This window comes from Lathamus discolor, chromosome 2 (genome assembly GCF_037157495.1).
Source record: "Lathamus discolor isolate bLatDis1 chromosome 2, bLatDis1.hap1, whole genome shotgun sequence".
Taxonomy (NCBI): Eukaryota; Metazoa; Chordata; class Aves; order Psittaciformes; family Psittacidae; genus Lathamus; species Lathamus discolor.
The window spans coordinates 155,756,032-155,780,302 of NC_088885.1; the positions used below are offsets into that span (position 1 = coordinate 155,756,032).

At 43.4% G+C, this 24,271-nt stretch overlaps 1 protein-coding gene across 3 annotated transcripts in view; it reads right to left on the reverse strand.

Moving 5' to 3' along the window:
- Nucleotides 1-5,883: 5,883 nt before the first annotated feature.
- The window catches only part of TRAPPC9 (trafficking protein particle complex subunit 9), a 600,540-nt gene continuing 582,152 nt past the window's right edge, over nucleotides 5,884-24,271 (reverse strand). For all 3 annotated transcript variants that reach the window (XM_065669014.1, XM_065669011.1, XM_065669012.1), the window contains 2 exons: nucleotides 16,934-17,157; nucleotides 5,884-8,886 (listed from right to left, as the gene is read on the reverse strand). In XM_065669014.1, the coding sequence (XP_065525086.1) occupies nucleotides 8,707-8,886; nucleotides 16,934-17,157 (404 nt within the window). In that variant the 3' untranslated portion in view covers nucleotides 5,884-8,706. The remainder of the gene's footprint in view (nucleotides 8,887-16,933; nucleotides 17,158-24,271) is intronic.

Below are 24,271 nucleotides of genomic sequence, written 5' to 3' on the forward strand. Positions count from 1 at the left end.
CAGAGCAGGACAGGAGGTAGACAAGCCTTGAGTAATGAAGGGTGCATTTGAAAACAGAGAGGAGAACTTCATCTGTGGCACAGACACCAAGAGTCTCTCTGACCCAGAGGGTTAGGTCAAACAGACAAAATGATATGGTCTAAGTTGCATAGAAGTGACACAAAGGAGACCAAAGGATTACAAGTTAAATACATCTGATGTCAGAAAAAAATCCCTGAAATTGAAAATCTGAAGAGGCAGAGGGGAAAAGAGGTTTAGAGCTGAACCTCAGAGCAGAGTAGAAAGGAAAGCTGATACAGGTGCTTTTCAGTTGTCAGTGCAGACATCTGCCTGGTCTGTGATGTGCCCAGCATCGTTGCTGTTTGCATTGCCACCAAAAGAACCAGCCAGTATCTCCAGTGCGATGAGCAAACTAAACCCCAGTAATGGTGACGGGTGGCACATTTCTGTTAGCATCCCGATATGTGCAAGCAGATGTATCATCTCCTCCCAGCTGCCAAAACACTGCCGCCTTATCTACAGTGCAGCAAACGGGTGCGGGGAGAAGTGAGAGGGAAAATATGACCGTGCTCATTTGGGAACAGCTCACAGCACCTCTCAGCTGAGGGTCTCATCAGAGCAGGTTTGCACAAAGCTCAGATAAAGCTGCAGCAGGTTTCCCTCTTCCCCATGACATTTAACATCGGTGGTCCCCAGGAGATCTCTATTTCCCCATCACGTGGCTCGTTGCTGACACACCACGTGATGCCCTGCTCACCCAGAAGGTCACTGTGCAGCTGGCTGATGGTGTGCAGAGCAAAGAGGAAAAGTACTGGGAATGAGCTGCAGTCCTGGTAGTTGTAGCACAGCAGCACTGAAGAGCCCATGTACAAACCTGGCCCCCATGCAACTGCATTCTGGATGGGTTTTGTTGAGCCTGCCTTCAAAGAAATGATGCTCCTGTGCTCATGCTGTTTGTGTGCAGAGGTGTCCCCCTGCATCCTTTGAAACTGTTAAACTCATCAGCTAACTTCATCCGTGTTTGATGGGACAGGGTAGGGGGATTTGTCTCACCCAAAAGCACTGGTCTGGTAAGTGGCTGTCTCCATCTCAACTAGTCACCTTGGCTTCTCTTTATAGCCATTTTATAGGCAACAAAAAATGCATTTCGGGTTGGAAACATGACTTTTCTGATGCAGGGTGGATGTTTCTCCACAGAGACCCTTTCTCCTTGGGAAGTACAGATGACTGCCCTGTATATCACATCATATGGCTCCTGTATGATACGTAGTGGTTTTAAATAAAGAGGTTTGTGTTACTAACATCACAGATCCCTCCTGTTGTTTCTCCCTGCGGAGATTGTGTGACCTTAATATGGACTGACCACAAGATTTAGAGGACATGATTTTATATTGAAATCAATGGCAGCAACACTTGGAGAGCTATACAAAAGGGCAATCTGGTGGATTTACCCAATATTCGTACTGAAAATATTATCCCAAAGCATTAGCACATATTTTATTTTTTGTGCTAAATTTAAACACATATTATCCAAGGGCTTTGTTCTGACACCACATGGAAGTGGCTAATATCAATATACAATTCAAATACTACAGACCTGGGCCAGGTCCCTGCAATGCCCTCCTTAAGGGATTTGTAAAGACACAGCCCTGGCCAGGACATCAGCCAAGTGTGGAAAGACAGGAGCATCTTGTATCTCTTTCACTAGTAAATCTTGTGATGCTTAGCTCTCCAAGAGAGTGGGAACTGGGATGGGATGAGCTTTACATCTTTACACCTTCTTCCAGGTTTCTGTTTACATTGCAGATGCCATGGTAGTGAAGGGGAAACCTCTTACCTGGCCTGCTTTGTGCTGAGGTGGCATCTTCTCTTCCATGTAAGCAAATACCCACAGCTGGCCGTAGGGTTTATTTTAATGAGTTAAATTATTCTGTTCATTTCATGGTTCTCCTGCTCTGCTCTTTACTCACTTCATACTCACGTTATCTTTGCTCTTGTGCTTCCTCCAGGGATCTGGAGACAGCCGGGCTGGCAAGGTGACACACTCCTGGGGTGACATCCTCCTGCATCCCTGGAGCCTGTATCCACAACAGACATGAAACAGATTTGCAGGCAAAGGGGAGCACATCCAAACCTTTTTAATTCTCAGGAGCCTGTAGCTTCTCTCAAGTCAGAGATGAGGGAAAGTACAATCATTATTAAACTGTATTGAGAGAGGTATTTTAACTCTTCTCTTTTTAGGAATAAAGGAGAAGATGAAAGGGGAAAAGTTCCCTGTTCCACATTTCTTAAGGCCACAGTTCATATTTAAGGTTTCATTTACGAAGAACACATAAATGCTTAATACATGTTTAAGTGATTGATGAATCAATTATTGTATATTGCTATTGAACTGATGGTCTCTATAGCTTTGACTTAACCATCTATAATACCTGCAGCTACCGCACGTAGAGCCATCAATGTTGGAACACAAAGCATTCACGTGCATAACGTGCTTACTCTATCTAACATTCATGACTGCTTTACAAATAGTTTATAAATGAAATTTTAATATGCAGCGTAACCTATTTTTAATGCCATGGCAGTTGCATAACCCATCATTTGGCCTTGATTCATCTCAGTTCACTTTAGGCACCTTGCAGAGGTGTCTCTGCTTGTAGCCCCATATCATTTCTCTCTGTATTTTAACCCTCCCTTCTTTCCACTGCTTATGTACCCCTGTGCTGTGTAAATGTGTCCGTGAGGGCTTCAAGAGTCTGTGCAATGATTGAGCTGCACATCAATAACCCCTCACGCACATGTACACACACTAAAGGAAAACACTCCCCTGCCTTTTCTTCCCCCTTTTCAACCCAAACCCATCGCATGAGTTCAGTCTGGAGTGGCCACACAAAGAGGCAAATCAGACAAAGGAATAGGGAGGGAATGGGATCTGTGCTCTGGATCTGAGCTGTTGGGAAAGGAGGTGGTAGGGAGATGCCTAAACTGGACCATGGGCAGACTTTGGAGAGCAGAAGGGCCCTGTTTCTGACACAGATTAGTGTTGACATCCTCAAAGCCATTAACAAGATGCTCATTGTTAAACTATTTCAATAGTTGGCCTGATTTCTTTCTGGCAGCATCTGCACTTGCTTTCTTCAGACTGAATATACACTGAAAAGGGGCTGAAATCACCCTTCTTCAGCCATGGTATCAAGAGTACATTGGGCTGAAATGAACTCTTCAGAGGACCTAGTGCATCCTTCTGTCACCGAAGTGGTGCTGTGTTTCCTCATTGTTAACATATGTCTTCCCTTACACCAAGGTAACTCCTGAGCAGTTCCTGGAGATGTGAAGATGGGGAGGCTAAGAGGAGGCTGGAACAGTCTGTGCTGGTACCAGCCCTTGGAAGAGAAGCACTTGGAAAAGCAACTGCAAGCAGGAGGTGGTTGAGCACTGCCTCACCTTTGAGTATAGCATGATTTCTCAAGCAAGTCTATGCATGTGATTTATACCTTCCTGTTTCATTGCTGTAGTTCATAAAGATATACATTGAGCCTGGAAGGATCTTCTGCACTCCAAGACTTGTGTATATTTATCCCTCACATACTAAAATGACAGTGCTGGATTTTGGTGAGATGTCTTCTTGTACCAAGCATCCTGGGAGCCAGTGGTGGTGGCCCATGCAATGTAATGGGGCAGGAGCCTCAATCTCAGATCTGTGGGTTCAGATGCAGATTGTACATCTGGACCCATGTTTACAAGTTCCTCAAGCACATGCATGACTGAATTAGCAGTAATCAGTGGATCCAGTGGTGTGCTTAATGTTAAACACATGCTTAGATATCTTAGATATCTTGCCGGATCAGAAACACAGGGAGAATAAGTAATCAATACATGTTAAATGACATCATCTACCTACACAAATCCTATTAGTGCATCATGAATGTAGTAGCCTAAGAGTCACTGTCCTAGGTTCAGCAGTAGCAGTCATTTTTCTCCTTCTTAGTAGCTGGTGCAGTGCTGTGTTTTTGACTTTCAGCCTGGGAACAGCACTGATAACACCGATGTTTTTAGTTGCTGCTCAGTAATGTTTACTCTGACCAAGGACTTTGTGAGCCTCATGCTCTGCCAGGGAGGAGGGGAAGCTGGGAGGAAGCAGAGACAGGACACCTGACCCAAACTGACCAAAGGGATATTCCATACCACAGCATGTCATGCCCACTATATAAACTGGCGGCAGTTACCCAGAAGGGCGAGATCACTGCCGGAGTCAGGCTGGGTATCGGTTGGCAGGTGCTGAGCGGTTGTATTTTCTTCCCTTGTTATTTTTCTTATCATTATTATTATTGATGGTAGCAGCAGTGGTTTGTGTTATACCTTAGTTACCGCACTGCTCTTATCTCAACCCATGGGAGTTACACGCTTTCAGTTCTCCTCCCCATCCCTCTGGGAGCAGGGGCAGGAAAGGGGGTAGGAAGCGAGTGGCTGAGTGGTTCTGGGTTGCTGGCTGGGCTTAAACCATGACAGTCACTAAAACAAGCAACACCAGACAGTAATAAAATCAACAAGGTCCCATTCAACTGAAATATCACAAGATGCTTTTAAAAGAGGAATGAGAAACAAGTTTAACAACTTCAGATTTGAAGCATTTTTTTTTCCCCAGTAGATGATCAAAGTGTTTGTTAGGAGGGCTCAGACGCAGAGATGCAGACGAATGAGGGAGAAAAAGAAAGGGGTAAGTTGATGCTTTCTATTAGGACCAACCAAAGAAAAGCAGAAATGCAGTGAGTGGAAGTGCTGATGGGAAGGATGAGGTGAGAAAGAGATGAAAAAACAAGAGCTAAAAGATGCTGGAAAACCCAAGGATGCTCATGTAAGCCCCAGCATGATCTGCAAAACCAAACAAACATGTAGCATTGAACACTGGGCATGAAATCTGTATGTCTTCTGTATTAGAGAAAAGAGCATTTGTGTTTAAAACCTCTGTAAAGCACGTACCTGCAGGAAAGCCTTCAAATGTAACCTGTGCCTGAACTGCTCAGCTGCAAGCCCAGAGCTCTAGAAGGCATGCTTAACATCCCATGTTGCTGGCAGACACTTCTAGTGTGCACAGTGAAAGTGGTATGGATGGATAGTCCCATTTCAGTGAGAGACAAACTGCCCACGCCCAGGAAGGGAGACAGAGGATCCAAGGAAGGAGGAGTGCAGCTGGCTTTTCACTAAGGAAAGCTTAAGATCTAGACTGGGAACCCAAATAGAGGAGCCTCAGGACTCTTTGACAAAAGGAGCTCAAACAAGTCTGGACATCAGATGGTGCACAGAAAACAAGTGCTTTCTGTCAGTATTCCCAGATATACCACCTCCCTAAGTTGTCCTTCTTTCAGCCTTTGAGCTGTTTTTGTAGAGGATGGAGGGATCATAAATTCACAGAATAAAAGAATACTTCGGTTTGGAAAGAACCATTATAGGTTATCTAGTCCAACCCCCCTGCAATAGGCAGGGACATTTTCAACTACATCAGGTTGCTCAGAGCTCCATCCAGCCTGGCCTTGAATGTTTCCAGGGATGGGGCATCCACCACCTCTCTGAGCAACCTGTGCCAGTGTTTCACCACCCTCCTTATCAATATTAGGCTACTGAGGCATAAGTAACCTTTCACGTGAGCGCACCTCTCTCCCCTCAGCTGACAGTTAATGGACACTAACGCAGGAGTCACACAACCTTCATCTGCTCTGACTTCATCTAGGAAGAGAAAGTGCAAGTAAGGCTAAAATTCCAGTTCCAGTGTCAAATACATCCTTTCAGAGACAGAATGCAGCATCAAGAGATATGTTATTATTCCCAGTAAAACTACAGAAGAACACTATCAAGAATTACAGACAGAAGAGACAGACAGAGGTGTAAATAACACAGAACAGTATTTATTCAGACTTTTCAATTTACACAACTTGCGCTTCTCCAATGCATATATTGGGCCAACATCTGCTCTCAGCAATAGTGATTGAAATTAGGAATGATTTAATTCAACCAAGTGAGATCGTATCAGATTTACATCTGTGTAACAATGCATGGTTTGGCTCATCGTGTTCAAAATAATAGCTGGGTAGTTTGGAGACATAAAAGCAAGTTTTCAGTTCCAGGAAAGGAGAGCAGATCAAAAGAAGTATCATCCCTTTTTCAAGCACTGCAAAGACCAATCCTGACAGCAACCCAAGTGACATAGTATTCTCACTCTAAGTACCTTCCCCTCACTCTTCTCCAAATTATGCTGACACTTAAATACTCCCCTTCTGGACAAGTCACAAATGACCCCCAGAAGGAAGAATTTCTTGTGTTTTATCTCTCTCACCAAGACAAGCGAAAGTGTGAGAAAATTGGGAAAGATATCATAAATGCCAAAAGCAAATAAGCATCAAAGTTGACAAGGGACAGAGTGGTCTAGTAGATAATGAACAGGTAGACCATTAAGGGTCAGCTCACATATAAAAACTTGTATTTATGAGCACATATGGCAGATTTATAATGGCGTATTGGATACGCAGGAAATAAGCAGCTTGCTTTTGTTATAATGAAACCTGATCCCATCCCAACAGCTTCAGCAGGCTGTGGATCAGGATGCTTTATAAGTAAACAGCTAAGGAGTGTTGCATCCCAGTATAGGCTTCACAGAACAATATCTTCTCAGAGAAACTAATCTAAGGAAATGACCCCTTAGATGGGTAAGCAGAAGCATCCTGACTGCAACAGCATCTGCTTTGCAATGTGTTTGTTTCAAATGCAAGTGGTCCTTACAAAGCCTTAGCTGTATTCCTAGCATCTGCAGATTACCTGCTGGGAATACTTAATAAAACCCAATCTGGATTTTGCTGTAACAGTGTTGTGTAACACAGTACAGACACACATGTCAAAAGCAAGCTTTTACGGAGATCAACTGGTTTAATTCCTGCTCTCCTGTGATCTTATCTGTCAGTGCGTACCACCTATCTAGTGACAGAGAATTTAGCCTTATCGCATAACCTGCTCAACCAAGCTCCACCAACACCAAAATCATGCCTAACTTGGCTGGTTGGACCTTCTTTCCATGGATGTCTCTATTCCAGAGCCACTGCTCAAGTCTAAGGAACAGTTTTCTTACTGGACATTGCGTGCTGGCACCTGACAGAGAAGTACATCATTGCAAGTAAATCTTCAGTTGGTCTCAGTTTTCCACCAGTTTGAGATAGAAGACTTCCACTTTGGCATTTGAAGCTGTGTACAGAACCACGGCTCAAGAGCAAACACTGGTAACATTGCCAAAATACAGGTTTTTAGAGATAATACCCTGCATACAGTGGAAATACAGCTATCATGCTGTAGCTATAGTTCCCTCAAATCAGAAATACATGGTTAATACATTACAGTCATTTGCAAACATGCAATGAATTGTGTTCTGAGCACTGTCATCCCTACAGAAAACACTAGACACATCCGGGTATGGTGCAGAGAGCCAGAATGCGCTACCTGGGCTAATGCACCACATGAGCAGGATGGACCAGGTCAGGCATGAGGTGGCGGGCCTACATATGGATGAAGCCTAAACAAACAGAAAGTCTACAAAGAGGTTGTGCATGTAGATTTCAGCACCTATAGAGCTACCTGAAGTGCCCCTGCCACATCCACCATCAATTTTAAGAGCTGCAGGCTGTTAATTTAAGAAAAGATTGAGACAGTTTAGAAACATATGATCCAACAAATAATGTATTAATCATACATCTCCCTGCTTTACATGGGGTAAATGTGGGTCTCTTTATACAAAAACACAACCACATAACCAACCGGTCTCAAGCCCAGTCTATTAGCACGAAAAATCTGATCAGAAAAGTTATGAAAACTCACACAGAGTGATATTAATGACCAGCTGATTAATTCTGGTGGCTCTTTGCTTTCAATCGTTTCAGGTGGCTGTATGAAACCGAACTGTGAAAGCCCAAATTCACAGGCAAGCCCTGGGCAACCCAAACCTTGGTTCATTTCCTTTCTGAAGGACAAAACTCTAGCTGTTCATTGCCTTTCCTGCCTTGTTCACAGATATACCAAACTACAGGGAGTGACTTTACCAGAAGCAAGAGACACTGAGCTCAGGGGAGGAACTGAATAGCTGGAGACACATTTGCTATTCTTACTTTCAGTAACACAGGAAGAAGCATCACCACTGCTATTTCCAACCAAAGATACCAAATACTCAGAAAACAAGTGAACAAGAACAAGCCTGTGAACAAACCTAAGAGAGACCTACACCTCAAGGGTACATGTCACAGGTCCAGTGTAAGCCAGGAGTAATTTCACAACTCCTGTTGAAAAATGCTAAACTGGGATTATTCAATTTGGAATTGAGACCTTCAAACACATGGTTAAACTCAGCCCTCTTAAATTCAGCCCTCAAGAACCTTTCAAATCCACTGATATCAATAGAGTTTGTGGAAGTATAATACATATATTAGCAGTTTCAAAGGCTTTTTTGAAGCGGAGGAAAACTCTAGCATAGCTACAATCTGTCTCTCTGTCTCTCTCTGAAATTAGCTAAAGCAGCTGCCCAAATGACTATCAGCCAATTCAGAAAGTGTTCAGCTGTTCCTCCAAAGGAGGGACTGTGGCCTGGGGTTGGACAGAAACAAGCTGGGGTCAAGCAGAGGATGTGCCAAGCATTTCTGTGAGCTGTGGTTAATCAAACAGCACACAGCATATTTACAGCTTAGTTTGGACCACAGGCTCCGTAGCACGGATGTGGACACTAGGAAGGCAGAACCAGGAAAGAGGCAGCTCTCTGTTGCAGATGTCTTCATGGAATTTGATAGTCAGGTAGAAATCACCTGTGTAGAGAAAAAGAAGTGCTCCAAAGCACACAGAGTCTTTGGTTGGCTTCACCTGGAAAAGAGAACATGAAACTCAGTATAATTAAACCAATAATAATTTCATTTTGCAATTCAGTAGCTCCTTCAGATGATCTCAAAGCATTGTAGATTCACATATCAATATTGCCTTCACACATACAGGAATAAAGATCTTGTCCCTTTTCTTGTAATGCTAAAACTGGAGCATTGAAAATTAAATCCTGCCTTATTCTCTTGTGCAGCAAAACTGTGGCACAGCTCAAACCAGGCTTAAATCATATCTCTGAACTCATGTCAAACATATGGTTAAACACCATTTAACAACTTAGTTATAACTAAATTCATGCCCACTTATTATTCAGACACAATCTGACTGCAGACTCTGAACAGGAATCTTTAATATACACCATCACTGAAATAATTAAGTTTAGCAAGAAAAATCCCACAGAAAGTAGCCACCCTGATTTAACTTGTCCAAATTAAATACAGAGTTCACACTGTTCCTACATTTATGTATCTCCTTTCATCACAAAACCACTTACGATCCATATCTTTACAATAAATAATGTATCTCAGTCCATCATTTCAGCAAGACACTTAAGTAATTCCCAACTTTCACACTCCCACGACTGTTCAGCATGTGATAATGTTTGAATTAATATCTGCTTCCACAAGATGTTTAAGTCAGTTTCTGGGTGCCTAGAATTGGGTTAAAGTTGTTGCAGATGCAAAACATGGAATCAGCACAAAGTCAGTCAATTGAATGGAATTTATTCACATAAACTGGGAAAGGTAACTCCATCCCGGCAGAAAAGAATCAATAAAGGGCTCCTGATGCTCCTCAGTACTGGTCTTCCCTCAGCCAAGCCATCTTACCAGTTTCTTTCTGCTCCATGGATCCTGAAACCATGAAATCAAGATAAACTCATGGGGTCATCCCTACTTTCATGGGTAGGCCTGTGTCCATATATATTATTTTTTACTCATTGGTAATGAGACTTTCTTTGATCATCTGCAAAAGCTTCAGTGCTCATCATGTTACAGAGTCCAGTGCTGCTTCCAAATGACAATGTGACCTACCACTGCTCAGCTAAGCCAAGATCCAAACCCAACCACAACAGAAACTCTGGTGCTGCATGCTGAAGCACAGAGCTCTCTACGTGTGCTGGACTTGATTGGACTCAGGGGGAGAAAAGAAAGGGACATCACTGCGAATTGATGGGACACTGCCACCTGGAACAGTGAAGGGATAAGGCTAAGGCTCTGAGAAAGGTTATAAGGATTCTTGCCCACTACAAAAAAATTGGTCATATGGTAAACTGGGATATCAACAATGGGGTATTAACTGGGAAAGTGTCTATGGACACGCCTTGCTGAAGGACATCTTGCCCTTGCATAGGAAGATCAGAACAAGGATGGTGACTAGACCATCATCCTTCTTCTATGGATGAACCACTAGAGAGGGGGGAGAGAGAATCATAGAATCATAGAATATTTAGGGTTGGAAAGGACCTTATGATCATCTAGTTCTAACACCCCTGCCATGGGCAGGGACACCTCCCACTAAACCATGCCACCCAAGGCTCGGTCCAACCTGGCCTTGAACACAGCCAAATGAACCACTAGAAGAAATTTCCAGGCATATTGGGCACCTCAGAAATATGCCTGAGAGCTGAAAGTTGCCTTCCACCACTTCCAGTGAGGAAGGTTATCTGTAGCTTCCAGTTATGAGGGGAATGAGCTGTTTGTTTCTGTTTTCTCCTGTTCTAGAGGCTTTTTTGACCTTCATTGCTGGGTCCTTTGGGCAGCAGACCTGCACCATGTATATGCCTGGGGTATCAGGCTTGTTTGTTGAACCCCCCTAAACTGCTGCTCCTGCACAGAGGCCTGGCTGATCACAAGCAACAGAACATCATCAGAGCTGGCAGAGCCCAGGCTCCCTTTGGCTATGGTGCTGAGCACTTTTGCTGACCTACAGCAAACTCATATGGGCATTCTATCATCCATGTGAATGATCAAAAGAGCCACAGCTGTTCTCATGACCCTGTCCTTGGCATCTCCCCTCCTCTCTGGGTACAAGTTCTTGCCCTCTGGCATTGCGTCTGGACATGCAGAACAACATCAAGCTGCCTCCCCTCTTGTTTCCTTCCCCTCCTTCCTTATTTCCGCCTCACTGGAACTGATGCGGACTTGCAGCAGGGGCAGACACTAATGCCAGCAATGGGTGGAGGCAAACAAAAAATGGAGCCTCCTCAGGACTCATACCTTTTTCAAGCTCCCAGTCTGTTTTTCCTAATCTAGCTGCACCATGAGGAAGTATCTGCAACAGCATTGATCAGAGCCCTTGACAAGCAGGAAGGTGGCTTCACGCATGGATGCAACCTTTTCACTCGTTTGAAGTTCTGCCTATGTGGTCGCTCATCCTACTGCCTTTATAGCACAAGTCTCTGCACTAGTTACAGAATCATAGAATCACAGAATCATAGAATGGTTTGGGTTGGAAAGGACCTTAAGATCATCCAGTTCCAACCCCCTGCCATAGGCAGGGACACCTCACACTAGACCATGTTGCCCACAGCTCTGTCCAACCTGGCCTTGAACACTGCCAGAGAGGGAGCATTTACTGCTTCTTTGGGCATTCTGTTCCAGTGCCTCACCACCCCCACAGTAAGGAATTTCTTCCTTATATCTAACCTGAATTTTCCCTGTTTAAGTTTAAACCCATCACTACTTGTCAACGAGAAGAGCCAATGAGGCAGGTAGTGGTATGTGTCCTGTTCTGCCTGCACTGCATCTCTCTGTCTGCAGTATGCACAGACCAGACAACAACGTTCATGGTTTGGGGACTATAAAATTTGTATGGCCATTTGTACACCCCTACTCTAATCGAAACCTATGGTTTGGGAAGAATCAGAGAAGCAAAAGTATCCTGAAACCTCTGCACTGCTGGGATGTAAGTGGCTCTGCAGAAGTTACAAGAAGTTTCTTCCAAAATAGTAACTGTGAAAAGTAAGGCTGCTTCTGTAATGGGGCTCCCTAGAAACATTCCCAGAAGGCCATAGGTACATCAGAAGCAGGCAGGTCAGTAGAGAGCCAGATCCAGCACAGCTGGTGTACCAGGCACAACGCTGATTTTGAGGTTAATCCACCTACATTTAGGTGTCTCTCTGCACACCAGGTATCCAAGCTCCTATTACAAAAAGAAGACATCTGGTCAACGCAGCCACTGGAGCAAACACAGAATAGTCTACCCAGCCAGACTAGAGTCAGGATTCAGTTGCCTAAATACAGGCATCTCATCACATTTTGGATGATCTAAGACATTGAGACATGTGCCCAGCACTGGCAAGATTTAAAGGATGATTTACAGGATTCCTGGCAGGAGGTGGAGGCCAGATGGGATACCCACAGCACCTAAAGGGTGATAGAGACCTACTTTTAGGCAACTGAATCTCATCCATTGTGTCTATGTTAGTGTAAGCCAGGTTCTACTAGCTGCAGACTACATCTTCATTGACTAATGGGAGCTTAGCTGGCCAGCATCCCATGGTGACATCTACTCATTCAGATGTCTCAGTCTGGAACTGAATCCACCCAAATGTCTGTAGAGTGGATGTCCACATCTGAGTCAGCTGTTCAACACAAAGATTCATCTGATCAAATGTAGAATGAGGTAATCCCAGAGTTATATGATGGTTTGGGGTTGAAGGGACATTAAAGCTCATTCAGTTCCAACCCCCTGCCATGGGCAGGGACACTTTCCACTAGAGCAGGTTGCTCCAACACCCTGTGTCCAACCTGGCCTTGAACACTGTCAGGGATGGGGCAGCCACAGCTTCTCTGGGCACCCTGTGCTAGTGCCTCAGCACCCTCACAAGGAAGAACTTCTTCCTAAGGGCTCATCTCAGTCTCCCCTCTGGCAGGTTAAAGCCATTCCCCTTGCCCTGTCCTTACAGGCCCTTGTAAAAAGCTCCTCTCCAGCTTTCCTGTAGGTTCCCTTTAGGCTCCAGGAGCTGCTCTAAGCTCTCTCCAGAGCCTTCTCTTCTGCAGGCTGAACCAGTCCAGCTCTCTCAGCCTGGCTCCAAAGCAGAGCTGCTCCAGCCCTCGCAGCATCTCCATGGCCTCCTCTGGACTCGTTCCAACCCCCAAAATACCCCCTTAAGCTCCATCAACCCTGATGACTTGCTCTCCACTACCTGCAAAGGGAGCTCAGAGTGATTTGTTTAGATGCGCACACAAGTTACATGTTTCTACCACTGCAATGCATGATCCATCTACCCAACAAGAAACATGAAGATCACATACTTGTGCCTGATTCAGACCAAATTTGTATTGTCAATCAATCTAGCAGCACACAGCTCTCGCCTATATGTTGTGCTGATCTGGGATGCTGTTGAATACATGCTTGCTGAGTTGAACCAGAGCTGAAACAGCTTTACTAAAATTCTACCAAACCATGGAAAGCAAACATGGGAAACTTCTACTCCAGAAAAAAATGACTGAAGAATCAAGAAAGAGATGCCCACATCACCTCTCTGTTCCACTGAGATAGAAGAAAAATTAAGTTTCTATCTCTAATCCTTCCCTGCTACCATGTGGGACTGCGATTGCATAGAACTAATTATTCCTTATTTTTCCTGTTGTAGTATTTAGGGAGCTCAGTTGGAGATTAGGGCTAGTGCCAGCTACTGTTCGCTGCCCCAAAGAGTTTACAGTGTGAGGAAGGCAGTGCCAAGAAAACTAACTTGTTCCAGATGGGCCACAGAGGACTTGCCAGAAGTGAGCAAATGTTCATCATAGCTCCTGAGATAATGCAAAATGACCATCTACTAATGATTTTCTCCTCATCTCCCACTGCCAATCACTTGAGCTAGTGCGTGATAACACACAAAGTTAAGAAAGCTGCTTGAGAATAGTAATGGCAAAAGCAGGAGCAACAAGGAAGGACGAAGGAAGGCAGATACAGTAATCTCTACAGAAGATACAGTTTTTGGTTTTAATTTGGAAAGAATGAAATCTGATCAACTAATTAGTAAAAAAACCCAATCCACCATTGGTAATAACTAAGAATATTTTTATAATATGGCTAAAGCCAAACTTCAGGCTGTGAGTATAAAGATATAAATCAATGCAATGTATTTTAATGGATGGGGGGAGCACCATGTTATCTCATGTTTCAAAACCCCACACAGAACAAAGATGTCTGCTATCTAAATATTAACTGATGAAGCTTCTTTTTCTGTTAAATACAGGCATAGAAAGGTAAGGTTAACCAAATTAGAAGTTGTGCTTCAAAATAAAGATTCTACTTAATTTAAAATGCATGGAAATATCTCAATATCCTTTAAACCTTTCAGTAAAAAGAATTTGCTTTTTGAAGTAGTATATCCCAGCAGAGACTTTGTAACACAAACCCAGGCTGCTGCACTGAATTAAGTAAGGGCACAAAAAGGTGAATAACCACTCACTACGTTACTTCCAAGATAAATCATCTAACCTGGACTTCAAGCCGCAGCAAGAAAGAGAAATATGAAATCGTATGACTTTTACCCTTTACACAATTTATATTCATGCTGTGAAGCAGCATGTGCATGCTGAAAATGCCTGTGTATATCCCCTGACTCCCAGGTAGCAGCAGAAACCAATCTGAAACTTTTTAGTCTGGAAACAAAAATAACCATGATTTGCTGAGCATAAGGCTTAAGATGAAATGAACATTAGGAAAACAGAGCATGTTTGGTTTCTGTTTTTTTCCCTGAGAAATCACATTCAGCTGAGCACCAATAATGGAGTTTCTGCAGCAGAATGACTACAGACCAAATTTTCAAGATGTGAGAAGTATCATTGTCCTGCTGTAATGCCTGATGCTCCTGCTCGGTTCTTGACCACCCACTACTGACACGCCAAACCATATGCTAACTCTCCATCCTTCCTCGCCCCAAGCTCAGCAGCGCAATAAATCATGTCACCACCTCCTTGCCAGTGTCAGTGTAAAGTCAGCCCAATTAGCTTAAACTGCTGACAAACGTAGTTTGCGCTAAACTGGCCAACTTTGCAAGAAAACAAATGCTTGGACTGTCTCTCGTGATGGGTGCTGGGAGGAAGGGAGCATCTTTCCTGCAGAGGGGCAGAAACAAGCAGCTGGGAAAAAGTTGCATCCCAATTTACCTCCATTTAACAAGTGAAATGGTTGTGTCTCCATGACCTCAGTTTACAAGAATAACGGGCACATGGTTAATAGCACTGAGTTATACCAGCAGGGAATCTGGCTCAGTGTCTCAGCTTTCACTTATATAAAAAGAGGAACTCTGAATCTCTTTCATGTCACCTAAACACGAGATTCTTCAGTTTCTTAACTGGTGTCTGTCTGAGTTTCTGCCAAACTCAGAGCACAAACACAACTCTTGGAATGTTCATTCTTCCCTGAAGCACCAAATGCACAAACCAGCACTTTCTTCTTGTCCCCAAACCAGGTGTGGCTTTCTGAAATCTTTTTTCCATTACTGAATTAGTTATTACAGGGAATGAAGGGCCCTCTGACAGCATTAGATACACTGTTCGAAGAATTTTCTTCCACGAGCAGGGCTCTATGCCCTTAAAGAAATATGACTAAGCATTTTCTCCACAATCCTGTATAGCACAAGTATCAATACTACATACCCCAAAATGTAACATTTCTCACCCAAGAGCTGCATTTTCTTCATTTCACCTTTTTGGATAAAAAGGAGAACAAACAGAAGAAAACAACTCTGTTTTTAACTTATTTGGGACTTTGTTTACAGGAGAAGAACTCAACAGTGGAGCAAAAGCAGGGTCTGTAAGGCAGGAGAAGGCTGCCTGGGCAGGCACAAGAGATGTGACCTCCTGACTTCTTGCCCAGTAGGAGGCTCAGTCAGAAGGTAAGAATAGATCAGGCTGACACCTCCTTCTCCCCTCATTAGCCTGGAGAGTCAGGCCCTTCGGCATCCAAACACTGCCACTGTGATTGAAAGGCCCACATTGTCAGAGTCAAAGAAAGCCATTTCTTCATGATTTCTGTTGACATATTTAAAGTATTCAGCTAAGAATTAAAACTCAAGTTGATAGTGAATTCCATGATCACTAGCTTTTTGAAATGTTTTCTTCCCATGATGAGTAACTGAAGAATATGCATGGTGACTATCACTGTGGTTAACCTTTAATTTCTTCTTTACTAAGGTTCACTTATATATTCAGTTTTGACAGGCACATTTTATTAGCGAACTGAGGAGCTGACCTAAGCAAAGGTCCTAAGCACTATCCCAAACACCCTCTTCTTCATGTTTATAAGTTAACAGAAATACTGTTTATTCATCTCTGCAGTACTGTCTGTATGTTCTTCATTCCTTTTTTTATCTTTTGTAGCATTTTTTGGGGGAAGGATGTGGGAGAAAGTAGTTTGGTATCTTCAGTTTCTTGCCTTAGGAGCAAAAAGCTGCCAGACTTGAATTGTCCAAAGAAGAAATTGAGAGAAAAAAATCAAAATCTCAATTGTTCTAAAATGAGGACTTATCTTTCCCTCATCTTAAGCATGTTTTCTATTTTTCTTTATAGTTTTATAGCCAAATTCTAAGCAACAAGGAAATGAACCAGCTCCTCATATTGGTCATTAATGTTTAGCATTTTCTTTTTGCAGTCTGTTGCAGTTCCTCAGGATCTGACTAAAACCGATTTGCTGAGTTCCTTGCCTCAGCCTGAGGAGTATTTCTTAGGGACTAGAGAGGAAAAGTTACTTAAAATCTATTACTGCAGCTGCACTGGGTGGCTCAAGGGACTGGCAATATGGTACTAAACATTTTAACTAGGTTATCCACTCACATTTATTCAGATCTAGAGTGACCAAAGGTTACTGGCTCTGATAGTTTACATGATAGGAAATTAGTCATAAACCATTTCAGAGAGATTAATCTACATCCCCAAATTTAGCAGCACCTTTAGCAATAGTTGGCATAACCAGGGCGCTTTCCAAGACTCCATCTGCTTTAAAACACTCAGTTGAATAATGAAGCCCTTTACAAATACACATCATCCGGAATCATGACACACATGATAGAAAGACTTACAGAATCAATGTAGAAGGTGTTGGACCCCACAAAGGTGATAGTGTCTTGCAGCTCATAGTTGTGCACCCCATTCTGGTAATCCTGGTAGGGCATCACGGTGAGAGCGAAGGGCCCCACACTGTGTTTGCTCCAGTTGGTCAGCTTCACCTGCAGCGGGACAGGGTCTCCTACTTTGCAGTTCACCACGATATCACAGTCACAAAGCTGGCCATCAACAAGGATATCTGCAAATCAAGAAAACAATCCTTCAAAATGTTGGCCCTTTGATTTAGAAAATTAATTAATCTTGAAAGGAAACTGAACAAGACAAAGTAATGTCAATGAAACCAGGAGTGAATGATATTAAATTAACCTAATAACCATTAAATAACGGTTAACATTAGGAAAGGAAACCCAACACTGCAGTGTTGTGCAGGGCCATGTTGCAGGGCAACTACTTCCTAAAACCAGTTAAGTCTAATACATGTCCACAGCTGTTAAAATTGCTATTGAAAAGCCCAATTCCAACATATATACAGGCATCAGAAGGCACTTTTTTAGCCTCCTCCCTTGAAGGCCAAAGCCATAGACAACTTCTCATGCTCCTCCTGCAGATCAACAGCATCAGATTAAGGGAAATACAAACAGGAACCATCAGTACAAATGGTAGTTAGATAGATCCTTATTTACATGTTACAGCCAGAGTAAATCCTCCTGCATGGAGGTGACCTTTTGGAGAAGGACAGACACTGCCAGAATTTGCAATGTAATACATCTATTAAAGCCCAGCTTATTACAAAGAAAAGGGATTTAAAAATTACACAGTAGTACCATGAGCTTGTTTACTCCTTGTACTTTAATTTATTGTGGGATTTCTATTTTTAACTTTTTACTTTTCCTTCCCTTACTGGTATAGTAGAAAATATAAAGCCTCTAAATTGGTTACTGCTGGGACAATGACAGCCAGAGTAATGTGTCTACTAACCTTCCCCATTTGCTTATACAGAACCAAAATGTTTCATCACCACCACGCTATGAAATAGCCAGTCCAATTCCCCACTCTGAAAGGGCTCCCAGTTGTGCAGTATTGCTGCATTTTCCAGATGAGGGTTATCTCTGATGCACTATTAATACAAGAACTTTTCCATTTCACTATGGGTTCATGTTCAGAGATAAGAGAAAGCCCTTGGCACATGTAAGAAAGCATCCTCTGTGTGATACCTATTCTCACAATCTCATATGCCCGTGAGGCATTGCGATCACTCCAGCCCCTCCTCAGTTGCTTGCCTTATGACATACAGAATATTATTTTCTGACAACAGCATCAGATTTACATTAGTAATATCCCCTCTTCAAGAACAGACACTATTTTCATACTTTAGGAGCTTTCACAGAAAAAAAATACAAAAACAAAGCAACATTTTACACCAAAGTGGCATTTTTTCACTTATTTTTCTTTGTTGCCTTAGACAAAAAACCTACAAAATTATGCACGTTCTTGTGATGTCCTTTAGCCTGGCAAACTGAACAAGCTTTAGTGCAACAACTGGAAAAAAAACCCTGTAAAGTTAGTGCCAAAGACAAAACAAGCTCAGAAAGGGACATGTATTCCTGAGGTCAGGTCGGCAAAGCTCAGCTACCCAGACGAAAATACCTCCTTGACCAAAGGTACCCAAGTGCAGCCCCAAGTCCCAGACACAAGAGGCAGAGCGAGCACAAAGCAACCCTGCACTGCTCAAGCTGCAGCTGTCCAAAACCTCTGCCAGCGTCCCAGCTGAAACAGCCTTTGTGCCACAGCCTTTTCTTTCCAAAGGAGATGCCCAGTTTTTGATAAGAGCACTGGTGAGGCCACATCTAGAGCACTGTGTCCAGTTCTAGGCTCTTTGGTACAAGAGAGACATGGACATAATGGAGGAGTCTGGTGAAAGGCCATGAATAGAATAGAATAGAATAGAATAGAATAGAATAGAATAGAATAGAATAGTTAGGGTTGGAAAGGACCTCAAGATCATCTAGTTCCAACCCCCCTGCCATGGGCAGGGACACCTCACACTAAACCATCCCACACAAGGCTTCATCCAACCTGGCCTTGAACACCGCCAAGGATGGAGCACTCACAACCTCCCTGGGCAACCGATTCCAGTGCCTCAGCACCCTAACAGGAAAGAATTTCCTCCTTATATCCAATATAAACTTCCCCTGTTTAAGTTTTAACCCGTTACCCCTTGTCCTGTCACTACAGTCCCTGACGAAGAGTCCCTCCCCAGCATCCCTATAGGCCCCCTTCAGATACTGGAAGGCTGCTATTAGGTCCCCACGCAGCCTTCTCTTCTCCAGGCTGAACAGCCCCAACTTCCTCAGCCTGTCTTCATACAGGAGGTGCTCCAGTCCCCTGATCATCCTCGTGGCCCTCCTCTGGACTTGTTCCAGCAGTTCCATGTCCTTTTTATGTTGAGGACACCAGAACTGCACACAATACTCCAGGTGAGGTCTCACAAGAGCAGAGTAGACCTGCTGGTCATGCTTCTTTTGATGCAGCCCAGGATACGGTTGGCTTTCTGGGCTGCGAGCGCACGCTGCCGGCTCATGTTCATTTTCTCATCGACCAGCACCCCCAAGTTCTTCTCTGCAGGGACGCTCTGAATCTCTTCTTTGCCCAGTCTGTAGCTGTGCCTGGGATTGCTCCCACCCAGGTGTAGGACCTTGCACTTGGCGTGGTTGAACTTCATAAGGTTGGCATCAGCCCACCTCACAAGCGTGTCAAGGTCCCTCTGGATGGCATCCCTTCCCTCCAGCGTATCAACCACACAGCTTGGTGTCATCGGCAAACTTGTTGAGGGCGCACTCAATCCTACTGTCCATGTCAGCGACAAAGATGTTAAACAAGACCGGTCCCAACACCGATCCCTGAGGGACACCACTCGTTACCGGTCTCCAGCCGGACATCGAGCCATTGACCACAACTCTTTGTGTGCGGCCATCCAGCCAGTTCTTTATCCACCGAGTGGTCCATCCATCAAATTGATATCTCTCCAATTTAGAGAGAAGGATGTCGTGTGGGACAGTGTCAAACGCTTTGCACAAGTCCAGGTAGATGACGTCAACTGCTTTACCCTTACCCATCAATTCTGTAGCCCCATCATAGAAGGCCACCAAATTGGTCAGGCAGGATTTCCCCTTAGTGAAGCCGTGCTGGCTGTCACCAAGCACCTTGTTGTTTTTCATGTGCCTTAGTGTCCCATCCAGGAGAATGTGCTCCAAGATTTTGCCAGGCACAGAGGTGAGACTGATGAAGATGATGAAGGGCCTGAAGCATCTCTCCTCTGATGAAAGGCTGAGAAAGGTGGGACTCTTCAGACTAGAAAAGAGAAAGCTCAGTGGGGGATGTCATCAATGTATATAAACACCTGAAGGGAGGGTGCAAGGAGGACAGAGCCAGGCTCTTTTTGGTGGTGTACAGTGACAGGACTAGAGGCAATGGACACAAACTGAAAAACAGGAGCTTCGTTTTGAACATCAGGAAATATATTTTTGCTGTGAGGGTGACTGAGCACTGGCACACGTTGCCCAGGAAGGTCATGGTGTCTCCATCCTTGAAGGTATTCAAAAGCCATCTGGACACAGTCCTTGGCAAATGGCTCTAGGTGGCCCAGTTTGTGCAGGGGGTTGGACCAGATGACCTCTAGAGGTGCCTGCCAATCTCAACCATTCCGTTATTCTGTGAAAGAAGTTAGAATCCCCACTGCTTTTTAGGAAAGGGCTAGATAAACTGCTTGGCACTGCACACGTTGCAATACCACACTCTAATTTGTTATGGGCTCTCCTGCCTAAGGTGATCCAGTTGCTTCTTGCAGGATTGCCCTAACACCACGGAGGTAAAGTAGTGGTTATAATGGTATTGCACTACCTGGGAAAACACAACAATGCATGTGTGTATAATCACAGACTCATAGAACAGTTAGGGTTGGAAAGGACCTCAACATCATCTAGTTTCAATCTCCCACCACAGAAGTGAAGTCCAGTTGCTTGTATTAATTCATCACTTTATATCAGTTTATGTTTTTATCCTTCTCCCTGCAAGGTAAGTGCTTTCATTAAAAAAATCCCAAGCATACCCCCAGATCAACAGGAACCTTCAAAAATACTCAGTAAGTCAAATGGACGAATATTCATTTTCAAGCTGCTCATCAACTTGCCTTTTAGCTCTAAATTCAACGCTCTTCTGTAGGAATTGTAAATGAACCCTTTGCCCTCTGTCTCCACCTTTTTATCTAATAATAGTTCAGAGCATTGCTGCCTGATATCTTCATGTGAAAACAGAAAATCCAAACAAAAGGGAAGCAATTAAGTCTGGCTCAACCAGATTCATTTTCTTTCTTATTCCCCCACAAAAAATCAATTAAGATGGATTTAAGAGCATGTGTGCGCGCACATGCTCACATACATATTGAGAGATTATTTCCTTCCCTCCCAGTACACCCTTCCCTCCTGCAGTACTGAAGCCAAGGATATCAATGAGATGTCAGATGAGAAAACACACATGGCTGGCGTGCAAAATACTATGGAAAGAAGTGTTTAAAAACAGTCCCCTTTCATCAGAGAGAACAGCTTGGTTTGACAGGCAGCTTTACTCCCTTCCTGACACAGAAAACATCTCATGGACCATACGGATTTGCTTTAATATTTTCATCCATGAACAGAGGAAAAGCCATGTGTACGGGGTCCCGTTTCTGCAGATTCAGCTCACTCACACAGATGGCGTATAAAAACTGAGACTGCTCACACCACTGCTGTGAGAGTGAATCATTATTGGCTTCGGTATACAGGAGCTCTGAATCAGAAGATACAGTCGCTAGCACAGAAGACAGTGGTGGCCGTACCTCCATCCTCCAAAGATTCAGGTACAACAGAAAGAGAAGGACCAAGTATAATGCAAGCAGCATACATAGATCACATTAAAAAAGGTGGAAGTGTAAACTCTGGCTGTCAGGGCAAACAAAAAGAACAAAGACCTGTCAATCTCCTTCTAATTAAAAATTAAATCCTTATAAGTACTTGAATAATCCAACAGAAGGCTGCTTTTTTATACCCCGCTCCTTTCCTGCTTTTTTACATACACATCCACTATGTTGGCAACCTTGGTGCCAACATTATCCTGGAATGCTTGAGAGCCATGGAAAAAGAAAGACACAGTTTGTGCCATGCACCCATGAACAGGAATCAGACCTCTCTATGATGATCTCTAACTGTTTATTGTACCAAGGTAGAAAACATTGTCTAACACATTTGGAAGGCAGAGGATGAAGATGATACAAGCCACTAAGAAAGGTGATTGGAAAGCCTTGCTTTTTCACTGATGGCCTTAGCCAAGCCTTTTAGGATCTCTATGAATTAATCTTTCATTTGGAAAAACTAGTTCATGGCCCAGCTGATAAGTGATGCTTACTGACATCACAGGAAGTCTGGGAGACCACAAAAATAATATTTTAGAATTCTTTTAGCACCTTTCTTTGGGGATTTTAAAATTCTCAAGAAAAGGGAATGAATGTTACTAACAAGAAGACAACTAATGCTCCACAAGAAAACCATCATTTACCATCACCTGTCAGGTGCACTTCTGCCTACATCACCCAAAGGAGCACCTTGGAAATGAATACCAAACATTATCATCATTTTGTGTTATTTACTCTGCTCATATTAACACATAGTAAGTTGTTCTTGTGACTTTATCAAGTTTCCCCATGAATGTTCCCAACTCATGGGCCCACTTGTACGTCAAGAGTCCTGAGCCATGGCTAATTCCATTTCCACACACTGTTTGCCACCATGAAAGTTTTATTTTGGAAAGCTGCATACAAATACATGTTTAATCTCAATGGAAATGCATATTCCAGCAATGTTTACTCTTCTCACTCAAGTTTGGGTTGATTTTCAAAAACAGGCTGCAGAGGAAGGCAGGCAGGGTGTTTTGCACTCATCTCTGCAGTGTGGGATGGGGAAATTTCCATTGGATATTTGCTTTTAAACTGGATGTTGAATTCTTAGCTGAGGCAGATGCACTGGCCCCTGCCATTCAGTGCAGCTGGGAACCCGGCTCAAGACTTCAAGCAGACAGCTCACAGAGGCATGGCTTTGCACAAACAAGTAGGTCAATAAAACTCTAGGCAAGAGATGCCGAAATGAGTAAACACTTCTCACATGAAAGGCAAAAGAGATCTTCGAGCCCAGAAACGCAAGCATTGCCCAGCTGTACTGTGTACTGTGATGAATTTTAGTCAATCAACCATTTTTTATGCTGTTAGAACTGTTCCTAAATACAAGTTTTACTCATTTGTGAAACTGGGGGAGCTGTGATTTGAGCAGGGGAGAGGAGCAGCAACAACACTGATGTCTCTAGATAATGTTCATCAGGTACTTCGATGGAGGAAAGCCAAACACAAGAGCCCAAGGCAGAGATGCTGCAGTGAAAATCTCAACAGAATGATTCACTTTTCCTGTGTTCACCAAATCTAAAGTGCTGATTAAAATGTCTGCCCAGGCCAGCTTTACTTCTAATTGTCCTAAAAGAGCAAGGAAAAGGCCATGCTGTCTGGAACAAGGTTGGTTTTTATTTTCTTTTCTCCTGGCCTCTTCTGCAAGAATGTTTGTTCAGGATTTTGCAAGGGACTTAAAAAGCAAACAGGATTTTATGTATTTATTTTTTTAATGATTCATTTAGAAATAGGCTGAACAACTCTGCCCGTTTCTGATCTTAGAAATTGTGCAGATGGGACAGAGATCAGAATGGAGAAAAAAAACCCTGTACTACAGGGAAACACTCTATGTACAGAGCAAGCTGATCTTGCCTGTCTCCAAATCAGAGTTCCCCATCCCTCCTCCGATCATGCTGCCTGTCAGGTCAGCAAGAGTTTTAGGATCCTGTTATTTAGGGTTCAGCTGGCTGCTTAGAGGAGCTGGCATGTAATGTGCCATTCTATTGAGACAAAAGGCTCCTTGAATTTTCCTATGTATCTATCTCTATTGTTTTATGAACTTAAACATTGCTTCTGCTTCCCCTCTTCCCACTTGTTCTCCCTCACACAGACCAGCTCCCTTTCATTTTCCAAACTGTTCATGCAAACTATTTACACACAGAGATACAGCTTTGGTTACATTTGTCCATTACAAGTTCTTGCAATATTTTCAGAGCTGAATACATCCATACGAAAGATATTTCTATGAATATAAAAACTGGATTCCCTGTCACTCTCATCATGAAAACATTGAACGGTTATTTTATAACACAAGAGCCTCAAAGCAATTTGCATAAAACATTCTGTATGTGGTTTTGATATGCTCCTCACACCAGACCTGAGCATC